We start from the raw sequence: 14,753 nt of genomic DNA on the forward strand, positions 1-14,753 counted from the left end.
AAAATTAAGATTTAATTGAAACTGATACATTAATATTTCGAGATAATTATAAGATAAAAATATGATTTATAGCATCTCTCTTTTTTAACTAGGTTTAATTAAAAACTAATAAGAACCATAAGATATGAATATATGTTAATGTCTGAAAATCTATAAATATACATTTGTTCGGGGTATGACTACTAGTCTACTAATGCAAATTGTATTAAGAATCTGTTTAGATTTGTGATTTTAAAATGTACGATTTTAAAAAGTGATTTTTAAAAATGTAGTTAAGTATTTAGCAAAATCTCAGTTTGGCATTTTCAGGTTAGTTTTTAAAATTTTGAGTTTTAAAAAAAGCACCTTATTGTCTGCGATTTAAAAAAGCAGTTTTTTGCATTTTCAAATAACAATTTTTTAAAAACATAATTTCCAAACGATTCTTTTTTTGCATTTCAGTTTAAAATATCATTTTTTATTTATGAAATCGTAATCTTAAACACACCTTAACACTGGACCTGTAATTATAAGAAAATTTCGAGTGCTAACCCCTTCCCTCTTTCATTTTGTCTTTTACCAAAAAAAAAAAAAAAAAAAAAAAAAGTTAAAACATTAACAAATAATTTTTCTCATATAACACTGAAAAATAAAATAAAAACTCAAAAACTCCTTTTAATTTTATATAATGTTAAAACACCCTTTAAAAAAGGGTTTTGAAACACAACAACCCTCATTTGCCCCACAAATAAAAAAGAAAAAAAATAATAATAATAAAAAAAAACAAAAAATCCTTTGAAGTACGATATCAATCAGGACAGGCTCGCAAACTCTTACACCACACGTGCTAATCACCCAAAACCGTACACGTGGCCCTCCTGGATCTCAAAAGTACAAAGGCTTAAGCAGCGTAGTTGGCATCCGTTATGTCATTGTCGTAATTTCAATCCAAAACCATGACCGTTTTTCAGCCTCTATCCCCCTTTCCATATGAAGCCAAAGGCCTAACTCCAAAATAAAAGATTCATTCGAGCAATGCTTATTTTCCGAGAAAACAAAAGAGAGAACCAGTAAACGGCTTATTTTCCGAGAAAACGAACTATTTTCCGGGAAAATCGCTCCAGCTCGTCCATTTCCCCCCTCCGATCTGGGGTTTTCAACTCGTCCACTCTCTTTCGTTCTCTCTCCGGTACTCTTTCACGACCGATTCATAGCTCATGCAAAGGAATACGAGGCTTTGATTAGCGATTTTTTTTTAACGGTCGTATAAAACCAATTGGGAATTTGATTTCTGGGGATTGAGAGAGAGATGGGGAAGGTGGCGGTGGCGGCGGCGGTGGTGTGCGCGGCGGCGGCTTGCGCGGCGGCGGTGCTGGTGGTGCAGCACCGGATTCGGAGCTCAGGGAAATGGGCCAGGGCCATGGCGATCCTCAATGACTTCGAGGAGAAGTGTGGGACCCCAATCGGGAAGCTCAGACAGGTGGCGGACGCCATGACCGTTGAGATGCACGCTGGTCTCGCATCGGAGGGTGGGAGCAAGCTCAAGATGCTCATCAGCTACGTCGATAACCTCCCCACAGGGTAACAAAAGCACACAAAAAGAACTCTCTTTTCTTCTTTGATTTGCTTTGATTTATAATTGAATAAAAAAGGGTTCTTGATTGAAAGCAGTGGTCATTTTGATCAAATTTCAGCGAGATAAGTATAGATATTTTTTTTTAATTGGAATTTGTTTGTGGTTATTTTTATTTAGTATGTTTGTGAGTGAAATTTTAAGAAAAGTTTGGTTTTGATAAACGTTTTACTAAATATTTCCGTTTTGATTTTTATTAATTTTCAGTGTATAATTTGATTTTTCGTTATAAATTTCGGTGCTTTAATTCAAGAACGAGAAATGCTAGATACTTCAAAAAAGCTTCTTTCTGGGTGATTTGTAATATTACGTAGCCGAATTAAATTGGAAAAAGTTCATTTAGATTTGGTTTTAGACTGGCCTTAACCTTTTTTTTCTTGTTTGGTTTTTTCTTTGTTGTTCAAACCATATGCTTGTTTGGTTATTCTGTGGGAGTTGGTGGTATGTTTACTTATTGGGTATTACTTGTTCATTTTTCATTTAATGCTCCTATCTTATATTATGTAGCTTATCATATATATATATATATATATATATATATATATATATATATATATATATAAAGTTCATATCTGTTGTTGAATGTGGGACTCTTTGATTCCCCCTTTGTTGGAGGTTTATCTATAGCCGATGATTTGCTTTGGTAAAGTTGGGCGTTTCAGGAGAATATTCCATGTTTTCATAGATAAGCAAATTGCTTGTCTCATAAATTTAATGGATAGTCTCTAAAGTTTGTCTTTCTTGTTTTCCATTTTTGGTGTGTTCTTCATGGAATATGCCCATTTTATGGTCAACGAGTGATTGAGTTTGATGTGGTAGGGACAATTTTGCTGAGTGCAACCCAACTTTCTTATTGTATGAAAACAATAATGGCAATAGTTTTTGTTACAGATATAAATATTATAAAGTTAGTTAGCTAAATCATGAATTGCAAATTAATATTTAACTCTATATACTATGAAAGATAACTCTTTTTTTTTTTTTTTTTTGGCTTTCTTAAAATAAGAAAATTGGGTTGCCATAATTCTTAGGCTTCTCTAGATTTGAGGTAGGGGATGGGGCTAGGACCATATTTTGGCATTATCTGTGGTGCGGGGATGCAGTTCTTAAGGAAGCTTTTCCTGTTTTATTTGGCATTGCTCGTGCTAAGGATGTTTTTGTTGTGGAATATGGAGTTTTTGGGCGGTTCCACTCAGTGGAAAGTTAGCTTTTCTAGAGAGGCACTTGATTGGGAAGTGGATGTCTTTACTTCCTTTTTTCAGGTGTTACACTCAGTTATTGTGAAAAGAGGTAGTGAAGATAGGCTTTGGTGGGTCCCTTCCAAAAGAGGTTTGTTCAAGGTCAAGTCCTTCTTTAGTTCCTTGGCTTGCTCTGTAGGTAATCGCTTCCCTTGGAAGAGTGTGTGGCAGACTTAGGCTTCTTCGAGGACGGCTTTTTTTGTGTGGTTGGCAGCCATAGGCAAGATTATTACTTTGGATAATCTCAAGAAGAGGCATGTTATTATAGTGGATAGATGCTGCTTGTGCAAGAGAAATGGGGAATCAGTGGATCATCTTCTTCTTCACTGCGATGTAGCTTCTACTTTGTGGAGTTCTCTCTTTTCTTCTTTGGTATGTCTTGGGTTATGCCTAGAAGAGTTATCGACCTATTTGCTTGTTGGTGGCCGTCTGGAAGGCCGATGAGTGCTGCTATTTGGAAGATGGTGTCGGTTTGCCTCTTTTGGTGTTTATGGAAGGAACGAAATAATAGGTGTTTTGAGGACTTGGAAAGGGCATTGGAGGATATTTTAGCTTCGTTCTTTCGTACTTTGTATTGTTGGATTGTGGCTTTTGTGTCCCCGTTGTCGCATAATTTTGTCGATTTTCTTGGTTTTGTTTTGTTTTTGTTTTTTTTTTTTTCTTTCTTTCTAGTTAGGTGTTTCCTTTTTATACTTCCGGTGTACTTAGGAGCATCTTACGCTTTTGATAAGATTGTTTATTACTTATAAAAAAAAAAAAAAAAAATTGCCCCTACCACATGAAGCTCGATCACTCATTGACCATAAAATGGACATATTCAATGAAGAACACACTAAATTTGAAAACAAGAAAAGAGAGGCATCGGAGACTATCCGTTAAATTTATGAGACAAGCAATTTGCTTATTTGTGAAAGCGTGAAATATTCTCCTGAAAAACCAAAGCAAAGTGTCGGTTATAGTTAGACATCCAATAAAGGAGGAATAATTGCCTGGAGAAATCTCATATAATAGCCGCGCGCAAGAAAGAAAACCAAAAAGTCCCCAAGAACAGATATGAATGTGAAAAAAAAAAAAAAAAAACTAGAGTCGGTAAGCTACATAGTATAAGATTTGAGCATGAAATGAAAAAAAGGGGAAAAGGAGGTGACCATTGGACAGAGAATGGAAAAAGGAAATAGCAAAGAAGAAGTAAACATACCACTAACTCCCACAAAAATAACTAAACAAGCATTTGATTTGAACAACAAAGAGAAAAGCCAAACAAGAGAAAAAGGTTAGGCCAGTCAAAAAGCAAATCCTAAGTGAACCTTTTCCAATTTAATTTGGCTATGTAAAATTCTAAATCACCAAGGATGATGTTTGTTTTGAAGAGAATATTTAGTAAATTATACACTGAAAATTAATAAAAATCGAAGAGGAAATATTTAGTAAAATGGTTTGCCGAGTGCAACCCAACTTTCTTATTTTATGAAAGAAAGAGTCTTCTCTCTTGGTATATAGAGATAAATATAAATTTGCAATTCATGATTAGCTAACTAACTTTTGGCCGAAATCGATGTTCATCACCATATCAATTGAATAGCGATGGTTTCAGACAATTAACTGAGCTGAATGAAGAACCATGTGTGAGGCATCTTTATCCGCTTTTATTGCTGTCGAGTATATTTTTGGCTAATTTGTCACAGCTGCATAAAGTAACAATTTTCTAATGGACTTTCTCTCTCACATCAATATTCAATGAGAGATTTCCCCTAAAGCATTATATTTGCAATTAGGGATGAGGCTTATCATGAGTAAAAAGAAATGATAGAAGAAAGAAGAGACTATGTCAAAAATGAAAAGTATTTAATTGTTTTTCTAAATAACGGAAAATAAATAACTCTTATGTGAAATAGTTCCATATAATTCGATGCAATATCAGGTGTCTAGATCTCTTGTACTGTTGAATTGCAATTTAAGCTTGGCATGCCCATTACTCACTTTCATCCTAATTTTGATAGGGATGAGAAAGGTCTTTTTTATGCATTGGACCTTGGAGGCACAAACTTCCGTGTCCTGCGAGTGCTGTTGGATGGGAAAGACAAACGTGTGGTCAATCAAGAATTTGATGAAGTTTCAATTCCTCCACATTTGATGACTGGGAGTTCAGAAGTTAGTATTTCTTTAAACAGGACTGTCAAAGGTTCACATGCTTTAAATGGTTCAAACTCTAAAGCATTCTAGATGATGTGACTCCAGGCATTATTTGATTATATAGCCGCAGCTCTCGCAAAATTTGTTGCTACAGAAGGTGAAGGACTTCATCCTGCGTCAGGTAGACAAAGGGAGCTCGGTTTTACCTTCTCGTTCCCAGTGAGGCAATTATCAATTTCATCAGGGAATTTAATAAAGTGGACAAAAGGATTCAATATCGAAGACACGGTAAATCCTTTACTTTGACTCGCTTTTGGCAATCTTGAATATTGATATTGCCTTCCTTGTCTGTAGTTAGTAAGTGTTCATTAGGTCTATGATCCATTGTCCGGATGAAGCAGGCATAAAAGCTTTGCAAATATTTTATACTAGTTATATCTGTAACGAAATTATTGCCATTATTGTTTTCATTGTGGCGTCTTTCATCTTCTTCTCCTCTCTTCTTTTGTTTAGATTTTTATCTTTTTCAGTGGTAATAACTGTGATAATATTATGAGTAATGCTAGAAGTAGGATTTTTGTCCCCATTTTATCTCTCCAAATGTGATATGACTTTTAAAATCACCATTGGATCAAAATCCAGTAATGATCATCCCAAATTCAATGCTGATTTTAAAAGCCACATTACCTTTTGGGGGACAAAAGTCCTACTTCTAGCAATACTCTAATATCATGGTCATGCTTATTTGCCTAGAGGCAGGTAGGCTGGCCCTAGTGCTTGGTCTTATTTGAAAAATGATTTGTACTCTGATTTCATGATCTAGAAACAGGATGTAATGGCAAATGGAAAAGCACTCCAGAACATTTTGTTGCTTCTGAAATTGTTGCACCCGCTTTTGTTGAAGAGATTCTTTCAGTTCACATACCTATTTTGAGAATAGAAGTCAGTAACTGCAATTTAACTTAGCTGTAATATAAAAGAAATTGACATAATTAATTATCCTTGATGCCATCAAAATTTTTTCCTTCATGAAGCCGATTTGATTCCTAGAATCTCCAATGCACAAGTGCATGAGTATGCTCTCTCTCTCTCTCTCTCTCCAATGTTTAATGCGTGTGCTACGTGGTGGATTTTGCTAGGAAAATGATTTGTCTTTGATTTATAGGTTGTGAAGGGGTGGGTCCCTGTAATAGTTGGTCTAGAAATCTTTGGATTATATAGAATTATATTAATTTTAATATTTAAATTTAAAATTTATTTTTAAATATTAAATATAATTATAAGAAGTTTGTTTGATCCCTCCCTCTAATTTTTTTTCTTTGTTTGCATTCTGGGGACTTATATTTAATTTGAATGTGTCTCACAACCTGAAATGATCCAAATGATGGAGGGGGTCATTTCTGTAACGGAGCGCACAGCCTGTTATAGTTATTTATCATGAATGATGATGGGTTTGTTTGAAAACACTTTTTAGAGGGTGCTTTTTGCTTTTTGGTTGTGATGGGACATAAAGTTAAAAGCAGTTTTGCGTGTTTTTGTGAGTATTTTGTATTGAGAGTTGTTTGTAAAGCAAAACTAAAAGGCAATGTCAAACGAACCCAATTTCCGACATCTCACTTCTGATGTTTAATCCTCATGTAATTTGTTTATTGGCTGGTATTGTTATAGGTTGGACAGGATGTGGTTGGAGAATTGACTAAAGCCATGGAAAAAGTTGGCCTTGATATGCGAGTGGCTGCTTTGGTAAGACCAGTTTCTTTTCTGCTTCAGGAGTTTGTCTACTTTTCTGCTTCCAGAGGTTATGTCTAAAAGTTCCTGTTAGGCTCATGGGAGGATGAATAACAGTTTGGTATAATATAAAAATTATTTTTGTTGGGTTTCTTGGTGTTTCATCCTGTTGACTATTATTTTTGTTTTTACTTTGGGCAATGCTAACTTGCTGGGATGATGCAGGTCAATGATACAATTGGAACATTAGCAGGAGGTAGATACCACGACCGGGATGTCATTGCTGCTGTCATTTTGGGCACTGGAACAAATGCGGCATATGTAGAGCGAGCACATGCTATTCCCAAGTGGCATGGTCTTCTACCTATATCAGGAGAAATGGTTAGTGTACTCTTGAATATTTGTTATGAATTATTGTGAAATTGTGACCTGCACATATTTTCTCTCTTTTCTTTTTTGACAGATGTGTTCAAAAGTAGGTTCATAATGTTGATTGTTAAGTGCAAGACAGTTAAACACCAATAAATTATCATACTGTAGGTTATAAATATGGAGTGGGGTAACTTCCGGTCATCACACCTCCCACTAACAGAATATGATCAAGCACTGGATGTTGAGAGTTTGAACCCCGGAGAACAGGTAACAACCCCATGTACTTTTAGTTACAGCTTGATTTCCTCGCTGCTTAATAGGAATAGCTTAATGTTTATCTGTTAAACCTTTCTGATTGTTGTGTGCAGATTTTCGAGAAGATACTTTCTGGGATGTATTTGGGGGACATCGTACGCAGAGTTTTGTGCAGGATGGCTGAAGAAGCTGACTTTTTTGGTGATGCTGTTCCACCCAAACTGAAAATTCCGTTCATACTGAGGTATGCCCAAAACTTTTGTAGGCAAACCATTTTAACCTTGTCTCTTGTGCTGGTGGTGACTCCATTTTTACTTATCCAGGTTCAAGATTGTGGATATTATCTTATATTCCATATTTATGGTGCACCAATGAAGATAGACCTGTTTAACTATGAATTAGGTATTTTGATTTAAACTTGGGTTGCAAGTTTTATAACTCATTAATTGCAACGACGTTTCCACACTAGAACACTTGACCTATACGCTATAATTCTAGTAATGACTAGGTTAGCCACCATGCCATTCAATTCCTACCCATCCTAAAAAATCAAATGCACAAATCTAAAATCCCAGTTCACTTCCCAAAGGATGACTTCTGGTTGGGCATAACAGGCAAGAAATATCTAGTTGGTTTGGTTGCAAATGTAGGATGAACTTCTGGTTCGACCTGCCATTTGATGCAACCTAACCCAATCTCGTACCAAGTCTACAAGACTAAGCCATATATTATCCATCATCCAATAGATTGGTTCCTGCTGGGCTTGACAGGGGTTATAAAGGTTTTGTATGCATGGGCGGATATAATTCCATGATGGTCTGGTAATGTTCATAGATTGTGGAGGGTTAAAACTTGTTCTTGTTGCTGCTTATTACACTGATTAAAATGATAACTTCACCATTGGTAGGGACTACGACTGTAAAGCTGCAGTTGTTCATTGTCTGGAATTTATACTAATTGCATTTTTTCAGTTTTTTTTTTTCTTCATTTTTTATCCTCATGGCAATGGGACCTCCTTCACACTCAAATTTATGGAACATTCTAGTTTTATAGTTTTAAGGATAAATACAAAATCAGTCTCTGTAGTTGCACCAATTTGCAAATAGCTCTCTAGGGTTTAAAACTTTCCGTGGTAAGCAAAAATGACAAATAACTCTCTTCTCCCAACGTCCGTTTGGAATTTTGATGGGAATCGTCAATCCGCCACGGCAACACCAATAATAAAATGACTAGCGTCCCCTATATTAAAAAATAAAATCTATAAAATGAAAAGAGAAAAAAAATCCCCCCCCCCCCCCAATGCTCTGGAACGAACTACTCTCAAGGCCATGGAGGTGGTTCGGCCACCCCCTCTGGGCAGATTTTGGGGTGCCTGAACCACTCCCAATGCTCCAAGCCGAACCACTCCCAATGCTCCAAGCCAAACCACTCTCAAGGCCAAGGAGATGGTTTGGCCACTCCCATCCTTTGGCTGGTTAGAGGGGGTGGCCATCAACCCCCATGTTTTTTTCTTCTTCATTTTTATTTTTTTTAAAACTTTTTTGTTTTTATTATTTTTTATATTTAGTCCTTTTTTTTCTTTCTTTTTTATTTTTTTTAATGTTATATTTTTGTTATGAGGGACGCTTTTCATTTTATTATTGGTGTTGACGTGATGGTTTTTGTCAAAATTCCAAATGGAAGTTGGGAGCTAGAGTTATTTGTTATTTTTGCTTGCTATGGGGAGTTTTAGGCTATGAGCAATTTGCAAATCGGTACAACCCATCTAATAATTTTATAATCCCATATGACTAAAAACTGTTATGTAGGACATTTTTTTTAGAGTATTGGAGTCTGTAAGGAAAATGAGGGGCAGAGGGATAAAGTTGAATGAAACATTCACTGCTGTATCACTTGTTTGACTTTGTTTTGAGTTGTCTCTTTGTTAACTTTTATGCCATGGCGCTATTAAAATTACACTGTAATTTATATACATTTTTTTTTTTGCCTCTATTATATTTCTTTGCATTTGCCCATAAATTTTCTGATGGGCTGGAAGCTCAAGAGTTCATACATTGATGATGTAAAATATGCAGGACCCCCGACATGTCTGCAATGCACCATGACACGTCTTCAGATCTAAGAGTGGTTGGGAGCAAATTGAAGGATGTCTTAGAGGTAAAGATACCTGCCTAAACTTTTATGTTAAGATGTGTTTGGGAGGGCGTTTTAATTAAAACAAGCAGATCTTTCCCACACCAATTTGTATTCTTAAGGTCACACAGACATTATTTTATGGGTTTTCTTATATGTGAATGTTCTTCTTGTGGATAGATATCTAATACCTCCCTGAAAATGAGAAGAGTCATTGTGGAGGTCTGCGACATTGTTGCTACACGAGGAGCCCGTCTCTCTGCTGCTGGGATCTTTGGCATCCTGAAGAAATTGGGAAGAGACACGATGAGGGATGGGGAGAAGCAGAAGGGGGTGATAGCCATGGATGGGGGTTTGTATGAACACTACTCTAAATTCAGCAGCTGTATGGAGAGTACACTCAAGGAGTTGTTGGGGGAGGAGGTCGCTGAGAACATTGTCATTAAGCACTCTAACGATGGCTCTGGCATTGGAGCTGCCCTCCTTGCTGCCTCCCATTCTCAATACCTGGGCGTGGAGGAATCATGAAAAGGATCAAAGCCAAGGTAGAAGGAAGAAGAATGATTTTTTTTTTTTTTTTTTTCATCTTTTTATTTGGGGTATATTTTCGTTTCCCCATTTCACAATCCCGGATCATTCAGAGCTTGTCTTAGCTCTTAGTTGGAGAGACCATGTCAGCAAAGCCTTAATTTATGGTATTGCAGAGCATATAATAGAACAGTGAATCAAATATGGAGGGTCAAGTGGAGTATGGCTCAAGCTTTCATGCTTCATATTTTGAGTTCACCTGTCCAGAGTTAGGGAATAAAATAGGGAATGTAAACTGTTATGTGAGGAGTCACCATGCTGGAGCATTCTCTCCTGTTACTATTGCTAATAAAACAGGATTTTGTGTATCAGCAATGTGGAATATTTAGTTATGGGCATCCGTGTAAGAGAAAAAGAAAAAAAGAAGAAAATTATGCTCAACTCCCTGAAATCGACACGTTTTTAGCAAAAATACCTTCAAATCATCAATTGAAGGAAAATATACCTACCTTTCTATTCTTTTTGCCACCATTTTTTTTTTTTTTAACTGACTCTTGGTTTTAGGAAGAGTTGTGATTCTAGTTTTGTTTATTTTTGCGAACTCACTATGTTCTGCTGCATCAGTAGATATTAGAGCCAAGTTACTTTCCTGTCAAATAAGTAGTATCTATTTATCCTCCACGACAATCACGCTGGCTTCCTCCTTCGCGACGTTCTCTGTCATTCAAGGGCAGAACTAGACATTGAAGTGTGTTTGGGGGGGGGGGGGGGGGGGGGTTGGGGGGAGACATTACTCTCGCCAAAGCCTTACCTAGTTCTCCTCCCTCACGATTGCTTGCACTTGGAACCAAATTGGATTTCAGATCGATTCTTTCTTCCATTTTTTTTTTTCTTCCAAGCTCGATTTGTCACTTTACGTTAGTCGCAACTACTGAGATGCATCTCACTACCGTCTTCCTTCGTCTCTCTGCCCCAGTCACCTCTCTACGCACCTCCGTCTAACCCTCAAGTTCCTGCGTGTGGATCTTACTAGCTCGCGCGTTGCTCCCACGCTCCACCCCGTTGTCGCCTTCTTCCACCAATGCTTCTAGTTTGAGGTGTTTTGTTGTGTGTTTTGCTGTTACTCTATGTATTTTGTTGCTTTTTTTTTTTTTTGGTTTCTATCAGTTTTAATCTCCTTGTGTCTTTGTAGTTTGATCTTGTTGCGGAAACTTATGCTACCAAAGATTGGTCCTCCTCTTCGACAGATTCTGTTTGGAAACCATTAATACTTATCATTCTCTGGCATCCTTTTGGTTGCCGTTTCAATTACCGCTTTATGTGGCCCTTCTAAGATAACCATGTCAATTTTCGGCCTATTTCCTACTATTTTGTTATATTTTCTGCACAATATTTTTTCGTTTTGAATTTTATTGTTGGAGAGCCCACCTTAAAGTTAAAACCAAAAAGTCAACTAAGTTCATTTATTAAAAATAATGTTTAAAATAAAGTAAATTTCATTTTGTGCAAATTAAATTCTACATTAAATGAATTGTACGTAGTTCAACACACAATGTGTCATCTGTTGAAACTAAATGTCTTGCAGTAGAAATGAATTCTACATATCTTTTGAAAAAAAAAATTAAAAGAAAAAAAAAACGATAAGAACAATTTTAAATAAAAATATATATATACTAAAAATTCTACAAATTGGACAGAAATTTCATAAAAATTAGGAACCCAATCTAATAAATTGTCATGTATCATTCAAAAAATGACCTCACACATGTGAGAAACATTTTTTGAAGGACACAAATTTTCTACAAACTGGTTTGTAGGAAACTCATACAAACCAGTATCTAAAAGCGACATGTTCTTTAAGCTATTAAAAATGCATATAAGAAGCACATGCAATTAAAAAAAAGTGTTTTAATTTGAAAAAAAATAATGTATTTTTCACATGCAAGAGACATATATCACTATTAAAAGTTAGTTTATAAGAAATTCATTTGTAAGAATTTTTTTTTTTTTTAAAATATAATTAACAGAGTTTTTTACGGTTAAGTCCTCACTCGTAAAATTTTCACTCTCAAACACCGACACAAGTCCAAAATTGTTTACCTCTACCCGAATCAGACCAAGTTTCTATGCTTGACTTGATTACTTTCAAAGATATGGCATCATTACTATCGTTGAGAAAACTATTATTGGAAAAGGAATACATAATGCGCTCTGTTTTGATAACCTAGAAAATAATGGAAAACATAATGCACTCTGTTTGATTACCTGGAAAATAATGGAAAACATCATCCACTCTGTTTGATTACCTGGAAAATAATGGAAAACATCATCCACTCTGTTTGATTACCTGGAAAATAATGGAAAACATCATCCACTCACATGGGATGACAACTTAACAAGAATGATTTTTTCTTTTTATTTTTCCAAGATTTTGCAAAAAATATATATATATAAAAAAAACCTGTTGGACTGCATTTACGGCTTGTTTTGAGAGAGGGATTAGGTTAGAAGAAGAAAGTTCAAAGAAAAAAAAAAAAAGAACACAAATAAAAACAAACGGGAAGTTAAAACCGTTAAAATTCATTAAAAGTTACATGTATTTTTCACATGTTTTAAGACAATTGCCAGTTTATTAAATCAATTTGTGGCTAGTTTTTATCCTTATGATTAGTGCTATATATTGTTAGGAGTCTCAAGATAATTAGAATACTATCTTTTAGGTTTGTATTGTCATTCAAATTATTCTTTTAAGTGTTTTGTTAGAAAATATTGTGAGATTTGTTATTATGAGATTTGATTTCAGCATTGATCGTAATCAATCAAATCAGATTTGAATAAGATTTAATTTGATTCTCATTACCATTTTATATTCTTTTCACCTAGTTCCCTATAAAATATTTACTTATTCAGCAATCTTTATATTTCATTACCAATATCATGGCCATCACATCACATGATAGTTGATGGTGGTCGATCGGACCAATTAATCAAACTGTCCCATTTTTTAGATGTTTCTTTTTAGACTTTCTCCGATCCTTGTGGACATCACTCGTATACAACCATTCATATATCTGTAGTGAATGGCTGAAATTGATAATTGACGTCGGATTTCCACTTAGCAAAATCCACCATTTTTTTTAGGAAGATCGAGAATCGTAACTAATGAACATGATGTATTGCAGACGGGCATATATATATATATATATATATATATATATATATATATATATATATATATATATATATATATATATATATATATATATATATATGCGAGAAGGTATAAATGATATTATTTGCATGCATTTACTTACATTAGTTACATATATACCACAAGGCAAGCCAGTTCATTCTCAAAACTATAATAAATAAAATAATGCAATGATTCAAATATATATATATTAAAAACTATCTCTCAAATGTCATACACTCTTTGTCAAACATTTTCACTCTGATTGGCTAGGTTGTGTGACCCCCGTATGGGACCGAGACCTTTTCTCAGGCAAGAAAAAATGACCATCCTTGGAGTCTTTAGCCATGGATCCACGCCCATATAATTAATGAGAGATTTACTCATGACTGATTGCCATGTTGCCTCCCCTTCAAAGCACACATGGTTGCACGATCTTCAAATTTGGAATCTAATGCTCGATGCCCTTATTCAAGGACTAGCTTTGGTATCGAGCTTATAAATCTCACTATGCTATAGAGAGTTTTCAAATCATAATCGAAATGCTCACAAATAAATTAAATCATTCAAAAAATTATACATAAGATGCCAATTTCCACTTCTTGAAAATACAATGTCATATCTCATCATAAAATTCTTATATGTCACCTTGGTTATCCAATGCCTTTCCAGATCAATCAATGCAACTCGCATTTATAAAATTCCACATATAAATTACACAATGGCGCTGCTATATCAAATATAACATCACGCATAATCAGTATCAAAATATAGCTCAACTCACTATTTGCATGATTTATTCAAAATTTCTCATTTGTTTTGAGAATGAATGACAATAAGACATATGCTCATGTATATACACCAAAATATATTTCATTTTGAAAATCTTTATTTTTGGGTGTATTATTTTCATAAAATCCTTAATTAATCAGTTCTACTTACCTTAAATTCATGTACCACTACCACGAGGATTTACCACGCCTCGGTTTATGTCACTTATTCCTAAAAACAAATTAATTAAATATCAATACCTAAATTAATAAAATACATGTCATTTAAACAATAAAATTCCTAAAAATCGATTTTCCACTTTCGTCTTTTCTCTATATCTTTTAATATCTCGCACCGCCTAACCCAACTTTGTCTTTTTCATCGATCTCGCTTTTTGCCTTTTCTTTTTTCACACCCGTATAAGACCATTTAATTTCGAGAACTGATACATGCGCAACAGATTGTGCACAATTAGTTGTGCATGGAGCTTTTCCCTTTAATTTCTTTTTTCACTTCACTTTAAACCCATTCTCTTCTTATTCTTTAATCCTTCTTTTCTTTTCTTCTTGTTCTGGTTTCTCAGGCGTGCGCATCTTAATTTGTTTCTTTTTATTTGTTTTGTTTTTCTATTCTATTCACACCACAAACTAAAGGGTGGGAGAATTTTAATACAAAGGCTTTTGGGTGTGGGTACGTACTGACCCTCGTAGAGTACTTGCATTTGTACATCAAGTTTATACCATGATACATAGGTTTCATATACTATATATACGTGAGTTCTACATGCATTGGT

The 14,753-nt window shown here is 35.0% G+C and overlaps 1 protein-coding gene across 1 annotated transcript; it reads left to right on the top strand.

Moving 5' to 3' along the window:
* Positions 1-980: 980 nt before the first annotated feature.
* LOC133857213 (hexokinase-1-like) lies at positions 981-10,370 on the top strand. Its single transcript, XM_062292392.1, has 9 exons — positions 981-1,560; positions 4,851-5,001; positions 5,089-5,271; positions 6,652-6,726; positions 6,937-7,092; positions 7,252-7,350; positions 7,452-7,582; positions 9,414-9,495; positions 9,652-10,370. The coding sequence occupies exons 1-9, from the start codon at positions 1,289-1,291 to the stop codon at positions 9,997-9,999; spliced, it is 1,497 nt and encodes a 498-aa protein (XP_062148376.1). The 5' UTR covers positions 981-1,288; the 3' UTR covers positions 10,000-10,370.
* The last annotated feature ends 4,383 nt before the right edge of the window (positions 10,371-14,753 follow it).

This window comes from Alnus glutinosa, chromosome 14 (assembly GCF_958979055.1).
Source record: "Alnus glutinosa chromosome 14, dhAlnGlut1.1, whole genome shotgun sequence".
Lineage (NCBI taxonomy): Eukaryota > Viridiplantae > Streptophyta > Magnoliopsida > Fagales > Betulaceae > Alnus > Alnus glutinosa.